A 26,156-nucleotide genomic window follows, 5' to 3' on the forward strand; every position below is an offset into this window, starting at 1 on the left:
TCTTGAATTCCTCTACATCACTCATGTTTAGTCTAAATATTTCCTCCATCTGCCTCTTGTTGTCTACTCTCTAAAATACCCATCAATGATTCTTTCATCCTTTTTAGGGGACTTTTATCTTTACTCTCTTCCACATTTTGGCCTCTTGAAAAATACTACCTGTTGTATTTCAAGAATTTTTACTATCTCTTCTGTATCTTTATCCATTTGTGTCATTTGTTGATTTATCTACTCTATTCCTTACTCTACTCTTTCTGAATTTTCCTTATTGTCTGCATTTTTTGTTCATTTTTCATTATCATTTGCTGGAGATTTCCTGATCTTACATCTGTATCATGCATCAGTTCCATCATCTCTCTCAATGGTTCCCTGTCATAGCTTCCTGGATATCTTGAAGCATTAATAGTATTTCTGTTTGGGATGTATTTGTTCTTCCTTGTTGACATTTTGCTTTATTTTAGAGGGCTAAAAGTTACTTAGGTCCCAGGTATCCAAAAACAATATTAGAAGAATTTGCTCAGTCCCTGAACTGTTCCTCAAAATCCACAATATTTGTAATCCTCAAAATCTGCCATTTTGCTCCCTCTGAATTATTCAAATTTATAGTTTTTGTTTAGTTTTTCTTCTTTCATCTCATAAAGCATTTCATCAAACAGTATTTGTAATCCACCAAATCTCATTAATTCACAAATTCAGGTGATAGATTTAAAGGGCAATTCCTATTATTTATAATCCACACTTCTTTGAGAAATTTCAAATGGCTCACTAGTTACTCTCAATCTACTAGAAAACAAGTAGATAGAAAAGAAAAACAAAAAGATGGCCTTGCAGATGTTATTTGCCTTTCACTTCGTTTCTCTTCTTATCAATCCTGACTTTCCTTTCTTTTTTATCAGGCCTCACTTTTTTTTTCAAAGTCCTTTCCAGCTATATAATAATATAGTCTCTTCTTTGGCCAGTAGATGGCATTCCAATTCTAAATTCCAGTACGAAAATGAGACAGATGCTCCAACAGGTGATTGTCAAAGTTCAACAAAAGGAAAAAAAACATTTTTTCTTTATATAATTTCTTCCTGCAGTTAATCAATATTTCCAGCAAATCAAAATAACTTTTCACAGCACCACAAATTCCAGTTCAGTTTTTCTATATTTTGAAACTTCATATTCTTCCATTAAAATTTCATTTCTCTTTGGGTCTATAATTTGTCTCTGTGTATTCATTTACAGCTTTCTATGCTTTGGAGTCTTTCAGAAATTGTTTTATCTAGCAGAGGTCTCTAATAAAGAAGTTGAAAATCATCTCACCAAGTTCCAATCCTCTGTTCACACACTGCTCCAGCTCATTTCTCCTTCAGTTGTCTCTGCTTTATTCCAGCCACAATGGCTGTCTCTGTTCTCCATTGGTCAGGAGGGCATCTCGGATCTAGCAGGGGAGGCACCTGCAATCTCCTGCAATCAACAAGGAATCCCTCCTTTCTTTGTCACCCTTCCAGGGTGATCTTGGTCCCTTAAGGCCTCCTATAGAAGACGCATCAGCCGGGATTCGCGGAGCCCTGCTATCTCCAACCATCTCGCCGTGGTGCCAAACTGGAAGTCCAGAAATGTAATAAATTTCATTGTTTTCCTATAAACAGTACACATTTATGTATTTATTTTATTCATTACATTTTGGAACCACCCATCTTCCTCATAAAGGGAGTCTGGCTGTGTACAGTAAAATAATAAACCACGAAAAGAGTACATAAAAATTAAAATTTCAAAACAGACAAGGATGAACTAAAACCACTGTTAAAAATCAATTGAAAAGCAAAGGGAGAACTCTCAGGGCATTAACCATCCTCATGGCTGTGTGCTCCTCTGCATTCCCCAAGTAGGACTACAGAGCCATGTTTTAACTTCATTTTGGAAGGCCAGGAGAGTTGAGGCCTGTCTCGCATCCAAGGCAAGAACATTCCACAGGGTAAAACGACAGAGAAGGATCTTTACCTAGATCCCACCTGCTGAATATCTTTATCTGTCAGGGTCTACAACATACCTTCCCTGCCTGAGTGGGTGGAATAGGTTGATACAATGAGATGAAGATTGTTCCATAGATAACCATCTATGTAGGATTTTATAGGTTATAAGAAACATCTTGAATTGGATCCAGGAGCAAAGTGACACCCAATGCAGTTGAAAAAGCAGATGGCTATTTTGGGTCCCCCAAATTACCCACACAGTCACATTCTGTTCCATCTGAACTTTCTGCATACTTTTCAAGGGTAGCCCCATGTAGAGCACATTCCAATAGTCTAAATGAGAGATGATCATCACATAAATGACCAAATGGAAGCCCCCTCCCCACCCCCCTATTCAGGAAATAATATAACCACCATTAGAGAGTGTCAAATTTTTCAACTTTCAATTTCCAAACATTAGAGATGCTCAAAAGTTGTGACATGCCTTGGGGATTGTAAAGATATTTTGGTTACTTTAATATCATTTAGATGTGCTTGATAACTACATAAATAACTTTTTAACATTTTGTTTGTTTCATCTCCACATAGTATCAAGTTAAGCAAAGTCCTTCCTAGCCATGACTTCCACCTGTTCTTTATGAGTCCAAGACTTCAGATTAAGTACCAACTCTGTCTGGGACAAACCCATCTAAATGCAAACCAATCTATAACCAAAGATGAAAAGCTACTGCATACAGAGGGGCCCACCCATAGCCACTCCATCTTACCAGGATTCAGCTAAAGTCTGTTGTTCCCCATCCAGGGCTCCACAGCTTCCAGGCAGTGCAAAATAACATCCAACTCACTTCAACTGGGATGGAGAGATATAACTGGGCTTCATCACCATATTGGTGATACCTCCCCTTATGGTCATGGTTGATCTCATCCAGCAGTTTCATGTAGAAAGGAGTGGGGAAATTACCAAGTCCTATGACACCCCACAAAGCAGGATCCTTCACTTGACCTCCTATTGCCTATCAACAATGATTGAGATTGGTCTTGGAGGAAGGAGGTGAGGCAGTACAAAGCCATATCACTTCCAACTTCCTAAGGTGGCCCAAAAGGATATATATTAAACTATGTTTAATAATATCAAAAGGAAGAGAGATCAAGAAGAGAAAGGATGAGTGTACCACCTCCATCATGCTTCCACCAGCTGTTTTCTAGAATAGCTTTATTGTAATATACCTGATACAATGGGCTGTGTGATCCTCTTCATCGTAGTCTTGCCTTCCTTTCTTAATCTTTTTTTTCTTAGTTCTTTAATTGACTTGTTAATATGGGTAATCCTTGACATATGACCACTTGCTTAGTGACCTGATTTAAAAATTCTGACATTGCTCTGCCTCCCCAAGTCATATATATTTCAGACACTTGAAATCAGCCCACATTTTGAGCTGTTTGCATTGCATGTAGTTATTTGACCGCAATTTACAATGGTTTTGCCAGAAACTAGCATGTACTTTCAGTTTTTATCAAGAACTGACTTATAGCAAACAACAGATTCATTTAATGTCCAACACATTTGTTTAATGACCATTTAATGGCCAGAAAAGATCATAAAATTAAGTCAGTTCACATAGTGATCTGCCTTACGACCTTGACAATTTAAAACTGTAATTGCCAGGATCACTATGTCAGGCTTGCAGCTGGTTCCTTTTGGGATCTTTGGCCTGCCACACTAATATTCTATTCTACTATGCTGTTTCATTAGTGGGGAATTGGCAGGGGGATAGTAAGGAGTAGAATGTGATGTCAAAATAAAATTCCTTTCTAGAATCAAAGGTCATCCTTTATCTCTACACCTCTGCACCTGACTGGAACTGGATGAGTGGAACTGCCAGCATGGCAGTGGAAGATTGGACCATGTGATGGATTTGTGGGTGTGGGGGTAACATCATGGTCTTTCAACTGGATGGGGAAAACCCAGAAAGCTCAGATTTGGGTTTTCACAGATGTGCCAACATAACTCTCTTAATAAATTAGAACTTTGAGCAATACTTTGCCTTGTACTCTGATTTAATTTTGGATGTTATTTGGAACACTGACATTAACCCGAATCTCCCTTAAAATATTTCACCAGCTACCCCTGCATGGGGTGCCTGGAGGGGTGTTGACTCCCATCACTGACCTGATCAGGGTCAGCATAAAATATCAGCAGAGATGAAGACAGAGACCATGGGAATAGAAGCAGATGACAGGTCACTTCTCTGCAAACCTTCCAAAGTTGCAAAGGAATCTGTGGAGGAGGAAAACTGGAGATTTATAGTGTCTAGAGATATGCTGTCAGAACCGGAGGGGGTTGAAAGGGCTATTTCAACACATGGCTGGAGAGGACAAAAGCAATCACCCAGTAGCCAACCAGATGATTGGAGCCTCCCAAACCAACTTGTGCAGCCGAACATGAGTGAAAACCCCGCTCCTTTCCTAGCAAAGGTGCTGCAACATACTGGACTGGAGATTTTTACTCCTTCCACACAGCAACAGGTGAAATGATCCATTATCCTCCAGCTCAGCCACAGACAGATCCCCCATCTACATGGGGAAATCAATCCAGCCATCAGAAAGGGGCTTGGGCAACATCTCTCCCTGGCCAGCCACCAATGTTTGGGCTGCAGCCTGTGAATGAAGCACCACCAAGTTGGCATTCCTTCCCAGATCATGGACGGGAGAGATACCAGTAGCTGCCTGCTTGGCCACCAACATGGGAAAATCAATCCAACCAGAAGAAAGAGGCTTGGCCCATATCTCCCCCTAGCCAGCCACCAATGTTTGGGCTGCAGCCTGTGAATCAAGCACCACTGGGATGAGCTCTCTTTCCAGGTCATGGACGGGAGAGATGCCAGTGGTCACCTGCCTGCCCTCAGCAGATGGCACCATGTCAGATAACTGGGCAGGGGCCAACCCAGGGATTGACCCTCCACCGAGTCCAGTCCCACCTGCAATGCCCTAACAGGCTCTTACCCCACCTTGCGACAAAGACATGTTCTCGACAATGGCAGAAGGGATGAATGAAGGTGAAGCTGTAGGATGAATAGCAGAACAACATAATGAGGTGGTTCCTAAGTTTAGAAATGCAACTGGGTTCCTTCTCTCTGGGTAGGGGAGCAATAAAATGCCACCATTGCTATCAACCTGGCCACAGAGCATCAGAGTGTCTGGCTCCAGCCCCAATATCACAAGTGTGCACACCAACTGCCAGCACGGTAAAGAGAAGACCCCAGAAGCCACCAGAAAAGAATCATCTGGATCAACAACCTCAGAAAGCTGATCCCCAACCTAAGGTGATGAAAAATCCAACCAATGGGGAAACCTCAGAGGAAGAGAATAGTGTAGATGACCCAATGGTGAGTGCATCTGTCCATCCCTTCATCATCCAAGCCAAGCTCCAAGTACCTGAAACAGGGGTGGAAGGGGAAATTGAAGCAATCATGGACACTGGCTACACCTAATGCTTAATCAGCATGTCAATTGTAAAGCAACTAGCCATACGCACAAGACCTCGAGCCCAATGAGCTCCTAACATTCATTGTGGCTCCAAAGGTGTCGGATTTATTTATCTTGGGGCTTGAATGCTTGACAAGTGGATGCCTATGATAAAGTGGGAAGACAGTGGTAGGAAATTGATTATCGCATTTGGGGCACTACCATGCATGGAGCCAAAGGGCCACCCAGGGACGACGACTGAACCCAAGAGCCCAGAACCTGCAGCACCTGCAGCAGAGACAAAACCCCTAAGTTTTCAAAAAAAACTTGTTGGCGGATGTTTTGTTGAGAAACCCGCAGTACGACAGTAAGAAGGAAGAAGGTGTTCACCCCCATCCTTTCTTTCTCCCACCAAAAGACAGCCCAAGTCACCACCTGCAGCCAGGATAAGCTGAGGACAGCAATGAAATTGGCACTCCCGGCTCAACAATAACAAGGACATTCTAACTATGAAAGATGGCTTAGCCTGGAAGGGGTTCAAACTATATGTCCCTGCGGGGATGAGGCTGGAAGTTCTACAGCAAAGCCATGATCAAAACTAGGAAACTACTTTGGATTCCTAAAAATGCTCCAGCTCATCAATTTTGGTGGCCAAAGATGAAATCGGAAGTGGAAGATTATGTAAAAAACTGTGCTACTCGTGTAACAATGAAAACACAGCCGGGGAAGCCCCCTGGACTACTACAAGTGGCCAGCCCTAGCTCACCATGGGAAGAGATCACAATGGACTTCATGCTCCCAGACATCAGTGGGAAAAGAGTAATCTGGACAGTTGTTAATTTGTTTTCCAAGCAGGCACATTTTATTGCTTGCTCAGGGTTGCCGTCCACAAAGAAATTAGCGAAAATATTTGTGAAACACATTTATTGCCTGCATGGGGTGCCCAAGAGGATCATTTCAGACCATGGAGTCCAGTTCACCACTATGTTTTGGAAAGAGTTCCTAAGGGCCATTGGGTCCACACAAGGACTGAGCTCAGCGTTTCATCCGAGCTTGAACGGCGCAGTAGAGAGAGCCAATTTGATGGTGGAACAATACATCCGGTGTTACATGGACTATCAGCAAGACAACTGGTTGGACTTGCTACCCTTCGCCAAAGTGGCATACAACAACATGGTCCACAGCAGCACTGGATTAACTCCTTTCCAAATTACCAGTGGCATGGAATTTGTTCCCATGCCTGAGCTGCCTAGAGAACCTCCCTCCTCCATGTCTCTGACTGAATGGTTAGACACACTAAACAAAGGATGGAAAATATGAAGAAAGCTCTAGCGGAAGCGGCAGAAGCCTTCAAGAAGCAAGCTGATAAACACTGCTCGCTCCAATTCCCCTTTCATGTGGGGGACAAAGTTTTTGCATCTACCAAATACATAAGATTAAGAATGCCTAGCAAAAAATTTGGCCCAAAATTTCTAGGTCCATTTCTAATAGTGAAGATAATTACAACCCGGTTACAGTTCAACTCAGTCTACCCAGAATTCTAGGAAAAAATTACCCAGTATTTCATTGTAGCTTGTTGAAGCCAGTAATTGGGTACAACATAAGACCATCCACCCAAGCTCCCCCTCCTCCTGTAGTGATAGAAGGGGAGACACATTATGAGGTGAAAAAAATCTTAGACTCCGGGCTGCTATAGGGGTCACTTACAGTATTTAGTGCATTTGAAGGGGTACCCTTTGTCTGAAGCTACTTGGGTGAAAAGCTGGAACCCAAGCGGATAAGTTAGTAGAACAATTCCACAAGAAGTTTCCCAATAAGCCAAAGGGTCCCCCCTGGGGGGGGGGCGGGGAAGAGGTGGTTAAATCTGTTCTATTAACCCTTGCATTATTCTCTTTTCAGGAAACATTTTTCTTCTGAGGAGAGGCATCCTGTCAGGCCTGCAGCCGGTTCCTTTTGGCATCTTTCGCCTGTCACACTAATAGAATGTGATGATGTCAAAATAAAATTCCTTTCTAGAATCCAAAGTCATGCTTTGTCTCTACACCTCTGCACCTGACCAGAACTGGATGGGTGGAGCTGCCATCATGGCAGTGGAAGATTTGACCATGTGATGGACTTGTGGGTGTGGGGGCAAGATCATGAACTTTCAACTGGGTGGGGAAATTCTGGTCTCAATTGCCATTGTAACCCATGTAGTATCTGTAGTAATAACACTGAAGTTTTTAAAACTTTGATTTATGAGGGAAAGGTAAAAAAGATACTCTTTCGATAAATAATATTCTGATTTTTCTATATTTCAGATCAGTGGCTGAAGCCACTGAAGTAGACCTCAATATGAGAGTTGGTTTGCACACTGGAAGAGTTCTTTGTGGAGTTCTAGGTCTTCGAAAATGGCAGTATGATGTTTGGTCAAATGATGTGACTCTTGCTAATGTAATGGAAGCTGGAGGGTTGCCTGGGTAAGTCACAACATGCTTGCCAATTATTTATTTATGAAGCACAAGTTGTATATTGATGCCACTGCTATAAAAATACAATGATACAAAGTCAAATCCATAACTCTATTTGTTTAATTTAAACTTTTCTTTTAATTGTAAGTATGTAAACCAGTGGCAGACATGTCCTTCTGATTCTACCTCTTCCTTAGACTTGAGGATAGGATCATCAAATAAAAATATATTATTTTACCATATGTCCACCAGCCTCACTTTGCCATCATTTTTTTCTTTTAAAAAAAACTTGACGAGGGAACATACAAAGAGGCATTTTTGTAGAAAACCTTGTTTTATATTTATTCCAAACTCTTAGAATAGTGCGTCTAACAAAGTGATTATGGAAATCAACATTTACTTTAACTTTATCATACCATAGGTAACCGTGCCATCCAAATCTTAATTCGTGACCTTCTAAATCAAGTAATCTCTTATTCTGAAGGTTCACCCATTCTTTTTGCCAGATCAGACCAAACAACAAGCATCAAAATATAGCTTCAAATCTGGTAAACCCAAGCCCATTCTTTCCTTAACATCTTGTAATAGTTTATATCATTATTATTATTATGTGGTTAATCTTTGGTGAGATTCACATCCTTTGAGGCTGGTTGGTAGCCTAACAGCTTGAGTCCTAACCAAGGACCTAGGAACTATTAAGGTAACATCAGAGGATATAAGTTGTTCCAAGTATGGTGGTTTTTTGTAGAATCAGAATGTTCAAGTCAGGTAAATTTAGAATTTCCAAATAGCGAGGTAGCTCTTTAGGTATTGCTCCAAGAGCTCCAATTACAATCGGGACAACACACGATTTCTTTTTCCACAATCACTCAACTTCAATTTGCAAGTCCTGATACTTCGTAATTTTTTCTTGCTGTTTATCTTCAATTTGTGCATCTCCAGGTATTGCAATGTCAATGAACCATACTTTTTTCTTTTCAACTATTGTTATGACAAGTGTGTTGTAGGCCAAGTGCCTGTCAGTCTGAATTCTGAAGTCCCACAAGATCTTGACTTTCTCATTCTCTAAAACCTTCTCAGCCTGGTGATCCCAGTGGTTTTTGCTGTACTCAAATCCAAACCTTTGGCACGATTTCCAGTGAATGATCTTAGCAACGTGGTCATGGCATTCTAGGTAGTCAGTGTTAAATCGGTGGTAGAAATTACGAGGAGGCGTCTGAGGTAACCTTGAACCGTTTATTCAAACAAGAACGAATAGAACATCAACTGTGAGTAGACCGGCACCTCTCCTTCGTCTCCTTTATACTCGGCTGTCAAATAGTTCAACCAATAGCCTCGCGTATGACAGCCCGGCAACCGGTAGGCGTGTCTGATTGGCTAAGACGCGCCTGGCTGCTGCCGAGCTGTCATTCGTAAGTCCGAGGACTTACGAGGCTACAACAGTCAGTTTGTGAAATTTTGCTGCACCCACTGATCAAGTGGTCAACTGTCTCATCTTTCTCATTACAAAGACGACATTTGCTGTTGGTGGTAACATGTTGAATTTTTGCTTCAAGCAGTTTGTGGCTAAGGCTTGTTCTTGAGCTGCCAAAATAAAGCCTTCTATTTCTTTTTTCAGTACTCCTGATCTTAATCAGTTCCAAGTTAGTTTTTGGTCAGCTTTGCCTTCAATACTTTTCAAGTATTGGCCATGCACAGCTTTGCTTTTCCAATTTTCAGCTCGTTTCTCAATTATTTCTTTCTTATATTCAGCTTTTAACTTAGTTGTCTTCAAAAGGCCTCCTTTATTTACTTCCTTAATCATTGGTTCTTCATTTTTCTGGATGTAATCATTCAAGCTGTGTTTTTCTTCTTCCACAGTCTGCTTTACTTGTAGGAGTCCTCGACCACTCTCTGCTCTTGGTAGATATAATAGGTCAACATCACTTTTAGAGTGCAAAGCATGATTCATTGTCATAAGCTTCCTTGTTTTTCTGTCGAAATGGTGCATCTCTATCTGGGTTCAGTCAATTATTCCTGCAGAGTATTGAATCACAGGTATAGCCCAGGTATTTATGGCTTTTATAATGTTTCCTCCACTCAGTTTGGACTTGCGAAATCATAGAATGTACTTGGCTGAGATTAATTCCTTGACTTTACTATGCATTAAGTCAGCGGCCTCTAAAATCCCCAAGTACTTGTAGTCTTCTTCTGGTTTTACTGCCTTTATCATTTCTTCATTCTCAATTATAATAATAATAATAATAATAATAATAATAATAATAATAATAATAATAATAATAACTCCGACGTCCTAGGCCCCTGGGTGGGGCCCGACTAGTAACCAATGCCAAATCCGGCGAAACAACAGGCCGCTGTGATACAATTGTACAACAACAACAACAACAACAACAACAACAACAACAACAACAATAATAATAAATACTTTATTCATTAAACATGAAACTCAGCCAACTGAACATTTAAAAATGCATCACAAATACCATTGATTGGTGCTAATGGTTGATATGGGTTGCTGCCAGTGTCTTAGGTATCAACCAAGTACCTTCTTAAAATATAAGATGTTCCGAGTAGTGTAGTTTTTTGCAGTTCTGCTGGTGTTATCGCAAGAAGCTGCAATTTGTTGTTGTTGTTATATTTTTACTATTAATTTAAATATGCATTCATATTGTGTGTGAACATAGTTGGTTCTGGGTATCATTCATATTAGTCCAATTCACAGTAACAATATTAGTAATCTCTATCACATTTATCAAATTTAAGTAATCCTCATATTGTTTAAACATATATAAACAAAAAATGCCTAACTCCTCATCTTTAACTCTATCTTCATCTATATCTTTCTTGTTCAAACTAAATATTTCTCTATTATGTATCGGCAATGTGGTTTCTTGTTATCATTCATATTAATCCAATGCATGCTAACAATATTAGTATTTTCTGTAACATTGATCAAATTTAAGTAATCATCATTGTATTGTTTAAACATAAAAAATGTCTTACATCTGTAAACTTCTAATCTTTCTATTATTTTTATTCATTCTATAAAAATTTATATTCTACTATTTCCCCCTAACTAATTTTAGTTGTGCCTCTTTCAGCTTACAATCAAGCTACTCTAATATTTAAATGGCAATTCTTTCTATCCATTCTCTCTTCTCTTCTTTAGTGCTTCAATTCTTATTCACTTTTTAATTCACCTCCCACACTCCTCATCTTTGTCTCTATAACTTGTTCAATCTAAACCTTTCTCCCAGTACAATCTTATAATGCCAATTCTCCTAGATGTCTGTTCATGTCCCAATTTCCTTATCAAAGGCATCTTCCTATCTCTCCAGTTGTCTATTTGTCTGTCTTATTTTCTTTGGTCTTTCTCCCTTTATCAGCTGGTTTTTGCTCCACTCCTTGATTTATTTGTTGATGTGGCCAATCCATCTGTTCTCTCTTTTCCTTTTGCTTGCCATCTATCTGGTCTTTCACTTCATCAAGCTGTTGCTTCATTTGCTGTTTTTTCTGATCCATATTTTTCCCTATTCATATTCAATTTGCTGGCTTGAGTAATCCATTTCATCTAGACTTTCTGTTGCTTCCACCACTTCATGGCCAGTTTGATCGTTGTTCATTGTGCAAAATGTTTTTCATTTTCTCATCTAAACCATCCATTGAATCCTTAATATTTTGGAACAATGAAGTCATCTCATTAAAAAGTCTTATTTCCACAACTGTTCCTTCAACTCCAGTTATAATAGCAATAAAGGTGACATAAATAATAAAGTCACAATTCAGTTCAGAAAGAGTCCAAATTTCCAATCATTAGTAAATGGGGCTGTCCTCTCAAATTTCCAGGCTGTCTTTTTTCAAGCAGGTATTTATTCCCCTCAAAATCCATTTCATTCAAAACAAAATCAATTATTTAATGAGCCAGTTCCAGCATTTACTCAATACTTTAATAGTCCAAGGTATTTTCTAGGTTCTTTAAGTCTTCTCTGTGGTTTTAGTCTTTTATTCTAGATTCCCAGAGTCTTTTTAATAAAATGTCTTTCTTATTTCCGCCTATGGTAAGCATAAGGCAGTTAAAAGTCACAGCCACCAAATATCAGATATTCCTTTTCTCCTCTGTAAATTTCCAGGAGTCTAGGAGTCACTTTTTCCTTAACCAGTTGATGGTGCTGTCAACTTATTTTTCAGCATAGATCTCTATCAAAAATATTTTCTTTTACCGCTTAAACGGTTACATTTTTAGAACCTCTTCTCTAGATTTTTTTTGTTTTCCTTGGGATAATTTTTAAAGAAACAAAAAATCATCTCACCCAGAAATTATCTCTATTCACTGTCTTTTCGCTCATGTACTTTCTTAGGTGTTCTGGCTGTCCCCAGCTTCATGGCAGCCATGTTGACTGCCACTGCTCCTCGTCTTTGGATGAGTGGGATTTTCCAAGTCAGGGAGGAGAGATGTGGTGCCCCCCTTTACTTCACCATCTCTACAGGATGGCTATGGTTCAGTGGTGGGATTCAATTTTTTTTACTACCAGTTCTATGGGTGTGGCTTGGTGGGCGTGTTGGGAGTTGGGACTCAGGAGGCAGAGAATAGACACGAGGGGGGCAGTCAGAGGTAGTATTTACTGGTTCTCCAAACTACTCAAAATTTCCACTACCAGTTCTCCAGACCTGGTCAGAACCTGCTGAATGCCATGTCTGCTATGACTCCTTTCAGAACCCCCTGACATGCAGAGCTCGGAGCATGGCTGTGGAGCTCGCAGTCCTTGCCTCCGACACCACTGGAAGCACAGCCGGAAGCCCAGTAGTATATATCTGATTCTTAGGTTTTTTTCTTATCATATATGCTTAGAAATATCCATCTGCCATTGTTTAATTGAGTATCAGTTGCAAGTATTGGTAACGTCTGAAACAAAAAAGCATCTTTGGTAGACATTCATTTTAATTACAGAAATTCTACCCAATAATGATAAATGCAGGTTATCCCACCTAAATAAGTCCTTTTTAATATCATTCCAGAGAGGCATATAATTATTTTGAAATGGTTTTGTCTTTATCAGTATGACCCGCAAGTATTTCATCTTTTTCTCATCTTTAAAATGAGACATTTTTAGTCAATATATCACAATCTTGTGAGATCATATTCTTAAAAAGCATTATTTCCTTTTTGTTTATTTAAAAACCCCAAATTCATTTAATTTCCTCATCAAATATTCTATATTATTTGAGGGGCCTTGCAAGATAACAACCAAATCATCAGCCGATTCCCTCAATTTATAAACTTACTTTTTGATACCTGTTATTTTCTCATTTTTCCTGATATCTCTGTTCAAAGTTTCCAACCCCAAAATGAACAACAAAAGACACAAGGGACATCATTTTCTTTTACCCTTTTAAGTTTCACATAAATTAGTTAAATCACAATTGACAATAATTTTTATTTGCTGTGACATATTAACAGTCATATAAAGCATTCTAAACATGCATTAAATCTGTATCTCTATATCTAGATTATTATCAAAATATTCATTAAATTTCTTTTTATAGTTCTTTGCAATTGTCTCCTTTTGCAAAATAGATTCATTTAATCCCTATCTGTAACTCAAACTCTTTTTTTCTAAATGCCAAAAGAACAGATGTGATCAGAAAAAAGATTTAGAATTTTATTTCCAAGGTTTTTATAAATGCTTCTCATATCAATCCTTGAAAATGATTTATATGTTTCTGAAAAAAGTATATTCTCTAGCTGAGCCATTTCTTTGCCTGCACAAATCTATTAATGCTGTTGTCCATCGTCTCAAACAAAGGCTTTGGTAATTTACCCGGGGAGAATTTAATCCCTTTGATGGATGTTTTATCCAAAACTGGGGAACTCGCTCCATTCCAATTCCCCAGCATAATCCAATTGTCATGTGATAGCTAACATGCAAACTCTGAAGGTGGCTGCCTCCTCCTCATTTTCAACCTTGGAAAAGAGAGAGAAAGACAGTGGGAGTCAACCAGCCCTGTGTAGCATTATGATCCTGAGGCTGAAGATGAAAGAAAGTAATCCAATCCACGGATAGCTGAACCAACAGAAGTTTATTTAGCATCCAGAATTAACAGAAGAATCAACAGAATTAAGCATTCCATGGATAGCAGAATAAACAGCAACTTATTAATCATGAGACATCATTTTTATAGCATTTGCAGCTTCTTAGTTCTCACCTACTTTACGTGTTATTACATTATTGGTTAACAAGACACCAAGGTACAATAATTGGTTAGTCTATACTTAACAGCGTTGCACCCAGGTAAACCAGGGAGTGACCCAAACAATCTGAGAACATGTATGTTATTTTCCACTTTTAACATCAATACTTTTTAATTATATCTTAATGTCAGTACTTTTTAACATATTGTAAAAACTAATGTGTATTGCTGGTCTTTGACCATAATAAAGATTTACTTATTTACATACATATGAAAAGGGCAGTAAATAAGATATTTGAAAATTTCAAATAAGATATTTGAAAATTTTACTTTTATCATCATTTGGCACATAAAAGTCCAACTACTATCGATTTTATTAAGTTCAATTTCTACTACTACAAACTACCATATTCATCTAAAAAAATATCAGATCAGCTTCATACATAACATCTTTTTTCTCCAGTTTGTGTTCCATAAGATCCACTCAATCCTTCACCTGTTTGATATCTGCAGTCAACTGTTGTCTCTCCTTACAGAGTTCCTTTGAAAGTGCATGAAGTTTGGATTCAAGCTATGTTCAATTTGCCTGAATTAGTTCATGTATTTTTGCTATTCATCCAAAAAGAGCCTTAAGGATTCTATATTTCTTCTCATTTTCTCCATTTTCTTACACATAAGCATCCTGTCAGAGTCTAGCTAAAGCTTGGATTTTACAGTTAAGAATTTTAGACTTGTAAATTTATAACATTAAATCCAATGGGTTAAATGATGCTACTGGATAATTAAAAAGGATTAGAAATATTTTTGGCTCTCTCATATGGTCAAACAACACCACTACAAAATAATAATAATGAACTACAAAAAAGAAAGTCTATGCTTTTTTGCTTAATAGCCGACACAGCTGGTCCAATCAGAAGTGAGTAAAATTGGAAAACTGTTTCTCCCTCTCCTCACAGCAAGATCAAATCACATTTTTTTAAATCTAAGTGAACTCCCCCCCAATAGTAAATAGGTAAAAAAAATAACATCTATGAACTTGTAGCTCCAAATTTTAGTTATTTTAAGGGTGGGTTCACTTTGAATGAAAGATATTATTTCACTATAAACTCATAAATTAAGATTCACTGCCATCTCCTTCCTAAAGAAGGCTTCTGGGATGACAGTCAAAGAGGTGTTTTAGAAAAAAACTTTTTATTTGTATTCATTTCAAACTATATATATATATAAGCTTGTATTTGTGCTGATAAATAAATAAAGGGAGACTAGTATAGATCTATTTCAAGCTATTTAGCTCTCATCAGCTAGCCATACCCTTACTGGAATTTGAACCTGGGCTGTATTACATATTAGGCAGATGTGTTAACCACTAAGCCACAGGCTCTCCTCTTTTATCAGCTGAGCCAGGAAAATAGGTATGTAATTAGTGTCACAACCCCTGGTATGCCCAAATATGGGAGGAAGCTCACTGCTTCCATTCTCTGTCTATCGGCTCATCACAAGAGACCATCCAGACAGAAACCCAATATTTTTACTAAAAACCTAGCAGTATCCTGAAGGCGCCAAGCAATGTGAGCGCCTTTGCCCCTGGTTCCCATGGCTTGGTGCCTTCAGGATACTGCTAGGTCGGTGAGTAGTGCTGTGCCCAGTTGGGCGGCTGCTCTCTTGCGAGTAGGCTCCTGAAGAGCCCGGCACAGCCTCAGGGATGAACAACTGTGTTGTGCTGCTGCAGCAGTGCAACACAACAGCCATGAGGTGACTATGCTCATGAGCAGCTGTCCAGCAAATCCTCTTTGCAGCTGGGCACAGTGGCATTCACTGACCTAGGGGTATCCTGAAAGTGCCAAGCTATGTGAGCACCTATTATCCATCCCCAGCTCCCGCGGCTTGGTGCCTTCCGAATATCCCTAGGTCAGTGAATGGTGTTCTGCATAGCTGGAGAAGGGGGTTGCACGAGCAGCTGTTCCACTCCCCACTCACACACCTCTCAGTGGTGAGTGGTGTTCTGTCTCGCGGGGGGGGGGGAGTTGTTCAAGAGGCTTATTTTTGGGGGAGGGCTTATATTTTTGCCCACCCAAAAAAATATGGCCTTTCCTTATTTTCAGGGGAAACATGGTATGTATGTATGTGTGTTGAGCTTCATGTACCAAGAAAGAAGATTCAGACTGAATTCTATAAAGAAAGCTAATGGATTGTAGTATTAAATAACTATTCTTTATTTATACTTAGGAAAGTGCATATAACAAAGACTACATTAGAGTGCCTAAATGGTGACTATGAGGTGGAACCCGGATATGGCTATGAAAGGAATAGTTTCTTAAAGAAGCATAATATTGAAACCTTTTTCATTGTGCCATCTCATCGGAGAAAGGTTTGCACTTGATTTTTATTAATTATGTATTAGATTTTTTAATTGACACAGACTTAGATAATATTATAAATTAATAAACACATGATAAACTGATTGAATTGGAAATGTTGTTTCCATTGAAATGCTATATTCAAGAATGGAAATTTTCTCTGTTTTTACTATTCAACTTTTTTCCACAAGGAAAAAGGTTTTTACAAGGAAATTGTACAAAATGCGATTCCTTTTACATATTTTTATGGATAAGAACAACTTCTTGTTTATGCTTTTTGTTTTATAGGTAATTCTCAACTTAACAACATTCATTTAGTGACAATTCAAAGTCATAATGGCATTGGGGGGAAAAAACAACCAATGACCATTTTATATGGTCATGTGATCAAAATTTAGATGTTTGGCAATTGGCATGTATTTATGACAATTGTTTTGTCCTGGGGACATCTAAACATTTTACAACCTATGACAAGCAAAGTCATATCTAGATTCACTTAACCTCCATATTACTAACTTAACAATTGCAATGATTCATTTAACAACTGAAAGGTCATAAAGTGGAGCAAAATTCGCTTAATAACTGTCTTGCATATCAACAGAAATTTTGGGCTCAATTGTGGTCAAAAATTGAGGACTATCTGTACTCCAATTCATTGTGTCCTTAAAATATTAAATCTACATTTCTTTCTTTCTTTATATAATTATATTTCTAAAGTTTGTATTATGTGTATATTTTTCTGTTTTATCCTGTTCTTTTAAGATGCTTGATTTTAAGAATTAAAAATTCCAAAAGGAAGGGAAGGCATCGATTTTTGCATATGGTAATTGAGTGCAGAGGTTGCTAATAACTGAATTGTTAGTATCTAGTAGAAGTGTCTATGTGTTAACTTAGCAGATAATTGTGTAGATATGGAAGCAGGTTGCATTTAAATGCCATTTATGTAATGTATAACGTAAGTTTAGATCAAGTGTTAGAATGTTAGTGGAAGTGTTCTCTATGAATGACTGAGCTTCAAGCTACTAAATATATCCTGAAAAGAAGATTGCTGGTCAACAGAGGAAATTACCAGGTCTGGATTAATTATAATGTTGGAGAAAGAGGTTCTTAAAGAAACAATAACAACAAGGGCTAGATCTCAACCTAAGACTTTTAAAATGTAGGAATCTAGAGGAAATACAGAAACAAACCTTCCTTTTATTTTATATTTCTGTATGCATCATGAATTCTTTACAGGGAATTCATGCAAAGACTAATATAGTTTGCTGGCTTTCAACCTACTGCATTACATAAATTTAATGTGGCATACAAATTCAGTAAAGTTTTGCTTTATTTTTGATGAAAAATGAAATATTTATGATATCTGGAACATTTAAAATTTTCTATTTTATAGGTGATTCTGTATTTTAAATTATGTATCCCTGCGTTTTATTGGTCTAAAACTATAAATAAATTATTGATTTATGGGATATTTTATTTACATTGTTTTAATAAATTATTATTTCTATTGGTAGTTTAGTAAACTTAGTAAATTTTAAGAAGACTGCCTATATAATTATGTGTGTACATTATGCCTTGCAAACAAAAAGTACGATATACTTCACAATAAAATAAATAAATATGTTTGACATAATTCCAGACAGAAAGTTTCCATTATTCTTATTTCTCCCGCCATATAGTTTCTAGAAAGAATATGAAACAATGGAAAAACTGGATTCTTCATAGGATTCTCTATTGGATTCCTGGCAATTGTACCATAAAAACCAAAAGTTCTTTTCTTTATTTAATGAAACAATTTTTTTCAGATTCATACATATGGATATTTGAGATGGTGGTGTAGCTTCCCTCTAGTGGAGGCCATTTCACATGTAGAATCTATTGTGCATCATGATTATATAGTGCTTTTGGGGGAGAAACTGTCCTGCAGGAGGAAATAGTTACATTTTATGATAGAAAAGAGCTTGTTTGTTTGTTTTTTTCTTTCTTAAATTTATTTGCTGCTGTGAGGTTATTCCAGGTGATTTACAACAGTAAAAAATGGAAAAATGAAAATAAGTTTAAACACATCAAAGTAATGAAATAATAAAGATAAATAACAAAATAAATGAGGAAGGTATAGTAATATGAGATTAAAAATTGGATGGGAGAAGCAAGGGACAGAAAGAGAGGTGGCCGTACTGCTATTAATCTAATAGCCACCTCCAATATGATACTCCCCCACTAAAATATCTAATAACTAAATAATAATGATAAACATAAACAAAGAATTACATTACTCTGGAAAATATTTTATATTTTTATCAACTTTATCAGTTATCAACAGACATAATTATAAAGAAGAAAAAAATCTAAATTAACTTTCTTTCCAACCTGTAATCTTAGTTTAAAAGTAGGCCCTACAATATTTTTCCTCAGTTACTCTTATCTCTCATAGCAGGGACTGGTAGGACAAAATTGGGAAACCCTTAGCAAGGGAAATAGGAGAGAGAGGGAAATCTAAGGCATAAACCCATTCCTCCTAGAAAATTCTCCTCTTTAAAAATTTTAGTTCTTTCCCCCCTCTATTAGGCCAACAGTATTTGAAACATTGAAAAAATATTTAGAAAAAAATTATAGAAAGATCAATAAAAGTTCTAATGGTTAAATAAATACTGGTATTGTTGTGATGAGAGACAGAGAGAAAGAAATTATACACAGGTCTGCAAAAAAAAAAATTTTGAGAGTTGTTTTGGTTATTCCATATAATCTTTATGTTTTTTAGAGCGCTGAATCCGAAAATGACCTCCATTTTGTCATAGGAAATCACATTTCCTGACAATTTAGGTAACTATGTTAAATAAGGCAATACCTCAAAATAAATGGAAATAGACTTATAAAATTAAAGTTTTATTACAATATTTTCATGAAATTCCTTTTTTGAACTGAAATGAGCTTACCTACACACACTAAACTCAATTCTTCTTCCTTGTGAGGCTCCTCTTGGTGCATTTACACTTGTGAGTAGCATCTGAAATGTCTCTCTGAAGCATCCAACAGTAGTCTGCCATATTGTAATGCTCCATTTTCCCTGGTATCTCCTCTCCATCTCTTTAATGTCTTGGTGGAATTGTTCACCTTGTTCCTCACTCACAGCTCCCAAATTTTCAGGAAAATAGTCAAGGTAGGACTGGAGAAATGCACTTTCAAACTCATCAGGCAACCCAAAGCTTGAAATGCTTTCAGCATTCTTCCAACAATCGTTTTGTAGTGAGGATCTTTGTTATTACCTAAAAATTTCTGTACGACTTCTTTAAATGAAATCCACCCTTCTTTTTGAGAATCCGTCATGGTATTGACAAACTCTTGATCAACTATAAGCCTTCTAATGTCTGGTCCAACGAACGCACCTTCCTTCAATTTTGCCTCCGACAGGCATGGAAATTTGGTGACCAAGTATTTGAAGCAGTCTCCATCTCTTGGAAGTGATTTTATGAATTGCTTCATCAATCCCAATTTTATGTGGAGAGGTGGTAGAAGAACTTTATGAGAAGGTACCAAAGTTTCTTGGAGGACATATTTTTCACCGACTGTTAGAACCCTCAGCTGCCAATTCTTCTTGGTCCAGTGATTTTGTAAGTCTCAACTGTCCCATAGACACAGAAAACAAGGGTATTTGGTATACCCAGCTTGTTGCCCAAGCAGCATGCACAAGACCTTCAAGTCCCCACACACTTGCCAACCATGGTCTTCATATTTAAGTTTATGAAGAACCAATTCCAAGTTCTCGTAGGTTTCCTTCAAGTGTACGGAATGTCCTACAGGTATGGAAGCGTAAAAACCCTTGTGGAGTAAAACTGCTTTGAGACTTCTTTTTGAAGAATCTATAAAAAGAGGCCATTGCTCTGAATCATATTGGATTTTAAATTGGCCCATCAGACCTTCGACATCGATGCAATAAACCAACTTGTCTTCCTCAGCGAAGTAAGGAATGAACTCCTTTTCACAATGTCTGAACCATGAAGATGACATTCCTGGCAACAGTAAATTCCTGCTTTTCAGCCTTGATCCGAGTAACTCAGTGGCATCTTTGGGATGATTCAAGTCTCTTACCAAATCATTCATCTCCTCCTGAGAAAACAATTTAGGTCTTGTATCATCTTCAAAGTCAGAACTTGATTCATCATCTGGTTCAAGTATGACTTCACCTTCATCGGAGCTAGGTATCTCTTCCAAGGTAGCAGGGGGCTTGGATACTGGTATATCTGTGCCATGGAGGATGGGACGAATTGCTGAGTGAAGATTGGGGTATGAAATGGAATGCTTCCATTTGGAATTAAACCCTTTCACATCGCATGAACAAAAGTAACAGTCATCACTATGGTTCTTTTGCTCTCGCCATATCATAGGAATCCCATAACGGAAAGTTTTTTTCTTACCCTTGAACCAGTTTGGGAGGTCCTCAACACACCGTTTGCACATTTTATGAGGCGCCCAAACTTTATCTTGGTCTCCAATTTTTAGTCCAAAGTATGCAAAGTATACTTTTTTCACAAAGTCTGTAATATTCTGCTGTTGCTTCAACACTGTATATTCACCACAGATAGCAATAGCAATAGCAATAGCAGTAGACTTATATACCGCTTCATAGGCCTTTCAGGCCTCTCTAAGCGGTTTACAGAGAGTCAGCATATTGCCCCCAACAATCTGGGTCCTCATTTTACCCACCTCGGAAGGATGGAAGGCTGAGTCAACCCTGAGCCGGTGAGATTTGAACCGCTGACCTGCTGATCTAGCAGTAGCCTGCAGTGCTGCATTTAACCACTGCGCCACCTTGGCGCAGTGGTTAAGTTTCTGAAACAGAAACTTTCTGGAGAATTAATACACTTTCATGGAGCCATAACATAACAGTTGAAGAGTGACGAGCTAACATGAATTGCGATGAAAAAGTATGAACACCCTCCCTAAATAGGAGGGAGACGGGGGACCCCTTACAGGGTAAGGCTGAGGAGTATGTTCAGTTCTTGGCGGACAAAGTTGCTCAGTTTCGGTCGGACCTGGACTCCACTCCCGCAGATCCAGCCGAGACACAAGGGAATGACTTGGCAGACCATCTCTGGGTTGAGTTTCATGATGTTGCCTCTGGGGATGTGGACAAGGCTATGCGAGCTGTGAGTGCCTCCACCTGTATACTGGACCCGTGTCCCTCCTGGCTGGTTGCCAACAGCAGTGAGGTGACACGAGGCTGGATCCAGGCGGTTGTTACTGCCTCTCTTCGGGAGGGGCACTTCCCCACCACGCTCAAGGCGGCGGTGATGAGACCCCTCCTGAAGAAACCGTCCTTGGATCCAGCCGTTCTTAATAACTACCGCCCAGTCTCCAACCTCCCCTTTGTGGGGAAGGTTGTTGAGAAGGTGGTGGCCTTCCAGCTTCAGCGTACCTTGGAGGAAGCTAACTATCTTGACCCCTTCCAGTCCGGCTTCAGGCCCGGTTACAGCACAGAAACCGCTTTGGTCGCATTGACCGATGATCTCTGGAGAGCCAGAGATGGAGGCCACGCGTCCATCCTGGTTCTCCTTGACCTCTCAGCGGCTTTCGATACCATCGACCATGGTATCCTTCTGCGACGACTGCGGGAGGTGGGGGTGGGCGGCACTGTTCTGCAGTGGTTCTCCTCCTACCTCTCGGACAGGTCGCAGTCGGTGTTGGTGGGGGGGCAGAGATCGTCCCCGAGGCCCCTAACTTATGGGGTGCCGCAGGGTTCGGTCTTATCCCCCCTACTATTTAACATATACATGAAACCCTGGGCGAGATCATTCGGAGGCACGGGATAAAATACCATCAATACGCGGATGATACACAGTTGTATCTGTCCGCCCCGTGCCAACTCAATGAAGCGGTGGACGTGATGAACCGGGGTCTTGAGGCTGTTAAAGACTGGATGAGAGCTAACAAACTGGTACTCAACCCGGACAAGACCGAGTGGCTGTTGTGTTTTCCTCCCAACAATTTGGCCAACGTTCCATCACTCAGGCTGGGGGGTCAAAATTTATACCCCTCAGACAGGGTCCGCAACTTGGGAGTCCTCCTGGACCCACAGCTGAGTTTCGACCATCACTTGTCAGCTGTGACCAGGGGGGCATTTGCCCAGGTTCGCCTGGTGCGCCAGTTGCGGCCCTACCTGAACCGGGAGGCCCTCACAACAGTCACTCAAGCCCTTGTGATCTCTAGGCTAGAATACTGCAATGTGCTCTACATGGGGCTGTCCTTGAAGAGCATCCGGCGACTCCAGCTAGTCCAGAATGCAGCCGCGCGAGTGATTGTGGGCGCACCACGGTTCGCCCACATAACACCGATCCTCCGTGAGCTGCGCTGGCTACCTGTTGATCTCCGGGTGCACTTCAAGGTCCTACTTACCATTCATAAAGCGCTCCATGGTAGTGGATCTGGCTATTTGAGAGACCGCCTTCTGCCAATTACCTCCCTTCGTCCCATCAGATCGCATAGAGTAGGCCTCCTCCGAATTCCATCCGCCAGTCAGTGCCGACTGGCGACTACGCGGAGGAGAGCCTTCTCAGTTGCAGCTCCGACGCTATGGAACAATCTCCCCGTGGAGATCCGCACCCTCACCACCGTCCAGGCCTTCCGCACAGCCCTCAAGATCTGGCTATCCCGTCAGGCCTGGGGATAAGACTTTACTCTCGCCCCTCCCGAATGTTGAGTGAATGTTGTGTTTTACCGCTAATTATTTTTACTCACATTTTCTTTTTGTGTTTTGTCCTGCACTCCCCTCCCCTATTATTGTAAGCCGCCCTGAGTCCCCTCAGGGAAAAGGGTGGCCTATAAATGTTTAATAAAAAAAAAACACCCTAGAACCAAGAACCTGATGATTGTGCACAAGTGTGGCATGCAGGAGAGAGCAGCTCTGTTTCTGTACACGAGATGTTACAGTGCTGGCCACGCCCCCTGCACTGACCGGAGATGCTGCTATCTGCCCTGTGTCTCCCTCTCACTGGATTCTTCAGGAAAGATTAACCCCTTCTACCATTAGAAGCACAGACTTAAAACTTGCTTAGCTTATGTATATATTCCTGACCATCAGATTTACAGTGCTATATTTTTTTTACATAACTCAGACAAACCCTTTAAGGTTTTTTTGGCATTTTATATCTTAAATGCACTTATGTGAATTAATTAATAGTAATTGGGACTTTAAATTTGGTTAAAAACCCATAATATAAAAAAATACCATCTTTTTTAAAAAATGATAAATTTGAAGACAATTTTGCATGTTGTGGCAAATCATGATGTCTAGGAGTTTTTTCAATATTTTATTTGTTTTCAACACACCAAAATACATGGAAATTAGATGCAAATAATCAAACAGCTTTTTAGTCGCAGACCTGTGAATTATTATTGCAGTATTAGAAATGAATAATAAATTCCTTTAAAGAACAAATGTGGTTTAGCTCATTTTGTTTAAACTGTATAGATAAAATAAAACCATATAAAGTTGAAACTCAGAAAAATAATCTTATAAAGATTTGTAGCTTTTTATTATAAAATATAATATTGATTGTAAATAAGTAAAATTATATATATTGACTATGCTTATATTTCTATTGAATTGTGAGGAATGCATCGTCTCATCTTTGCATAAAAGTAAACAGCAGCTTCCCTGTTATTGTGTCAGTAATTGATCTATCAAAGTGACAGATGTTACTGTACAGCTTGGCTAGCAGCATTAGATCTCTGGTATGCAACAGCGGAGTGTCTGCCAAGTTGGCAGGAAAAACACTTCTCTGGTATATCAGCTGGTTTTTCCCTTGGGCCTGTAGATCAGTCACAGTGTCACTTGCTGGTGCATTCTAACTTATCTAGGCTTTTCATGTTGTTGTGCACTTACATATGGATTGCTAAATCATCACAATTTCCATAAGAAATGTGTTTGTATAGTCCTGTCCTATCCCCTTTGGGCATTCATTAAGATGGGAATTCTAAAAACCAAAGGAGCATTCTCATGAGTGACTGTGGGATAGAGATATTAGAGAAAACTGAATTGTTCTATTTATCTTAGTCCAGATGCTGTAGTCTTGATTTGTATATGAACATTTTCTGTTATTTTATTCTTATATGACTTCCCCATAGGCATCCAAACTCTGAGATATAATAACTTTTCTATATTCATTGTGCATAATTCTTTTTGATGAAGTAAGATTTTCTTCAGGAAGACACAAGAAGCAATAAAAATCACTGTTAACAGAAGATAAAAATGTTTTATTCAAAAGTAAAATATTTACTTTGGACTTAAAAAATAAAAATGTCTAAAAATGTGAATTGACAATATATTCTATCATAATTTTATCAAATTTATTAAGAGTTAATACAAGAGTACATGAAAGCTTTTTTATCTACAGTTATACTTTTAAATAAAGATAACATTTAAAATATTCAAAACTTTTAAACATTTTATTAACCTGTCATCTTCCAAATTCCAAAGAGGCAGGAGGAAGTTTTGCAGGAAGCCTCAGCAATTGCAAGAGGGATTTTTATGAGATGGAAATCAAATTATCAATATATTCATTTAAAAATCATTCCTGGCAGGTCCTTACAGAACCAATGTAAGACAGAAACTAATCTATGCATTTCAAAATAATCAGGGTTAATTGTCTCTGGTTTAATGTAATAGGTACTAGTACTTTAGCATCTTCTTCATTGAATCTAAGGTAGGAACAAAATATTCCAACACATTCTGAAAATGAAGAATTGACAGCTTAAATCCCAGTCTAAGGATATATCTAAAGTTAGCCTAGTATTTATACTGTATTCACAGCATAAATACTAGGCTAAGATTAAACATCATGTACCATTCCATTTCTCACCATTGTGACATTAAACATCATGTACCCATTATGACTTTGGATTGTATTCTAAACTGCTATTTTTCTGTTGTCTACGAAAAGATGCAGATGGTGTAAAGTTGTGCTTTTAAAAACATAGGGAATAAGATAATGGTGGGGCATATTTATTTATCTGGACATTTAAATTCCATTTTCCTATCATTAAATAAATGAAGGTTGGTTACAGCAAATATATGCTTCAAAACAAGCAATAGGAGGAGCCAACATCGCGACGATACTTCATGCAGACTCGACAGTCCGAGTCCGCCAATTACACTTTTTGCCCCTGAATGGTCTGGTAGGACCTAAACCATCCCGAAGAGATGGTGACTAGGAAGACAAAACCTTGCTGGTCTCAGGGACACCGCAAAGTCCCTGGTCGACCCAAGGAAAGCGCTTCCAACCGGCAGCAAACAGGCAGCTCACAGGCTGGCATAGTGGGAGACGGCTCCGGAAGGAAAGAAGAAGTGAAAGTGTTCCATCTGGTGAAGTTTTTTTCTTTCTTTCACTTTTAGAAGATTGCCCTAAGAAATTTTTTTTTCCTTTAAAGATATTAGTCCTTTAAGTAAAGCGGCGAATTTAATCCTTATTGGACTGTCTTAGAAAACTTTACTTTTGCTTGTAACGATCTTTTGTGGATTGAAGTGATTGCAACGTTTCCTGTTTCTTCGCTTAAAGTGAATGGACTGATTTTTTCCTTATTTTTTACTACCTTAATTATTTTGGCTCAAACTAAAAAAAAATATTTTAACAATTCCTCCTATTTGTTATAAAAGCATATTAAAGATACTTGAAGAAAAGGCATATATATATAAAAAGCTGAATCTGCCAGTTGGAAGCCTGAGCCTGAAGTTTTTTTCT

General features: G+C 38.8%; 1 protein-coding gene across 1 annotated transcript in view; it reads left to right on the forward strand.

Annotated features, from left to right (window-relative positions):
* Positions 1-26,156, forward strand: part of ADCY1 (adenylate cyclase 1) — a 261,866-nt gene that overhangs the window by 154,232 nt on the left and 81,478 nt on the right. The window contains exons 6-7 of the mRNA XM_014060098.2: positions 7,724-7,882; positions 16,289-16,430. Of these exons, the coding sequence (XP_013915573.1) occupies positions 7,724-7,882; positions 16,289-16,430 (301 nt within the window). The remainder of the gene's footprint in view (positions 1-7,723; positions 7,883-16,288; positions 16,431-26,156) is intronic.

Source organism: Thamnophis sirtalis, unplaced genomic scaffold (genome assembly GCF_051295495.1).
Source record: "Thamnophis sirtalis isolate CommonGarterSnake01/CBP01778 unplaced genomic scaffold, rThaSir2_p1.2 scaffold_4, whole genome shotgun sequence".
NCBI lineage: Eukaryota > Metazoa > Chordata > Lepidosauria > Squamata > Natricidae > Thamnophis > Thamnophis sirtalis.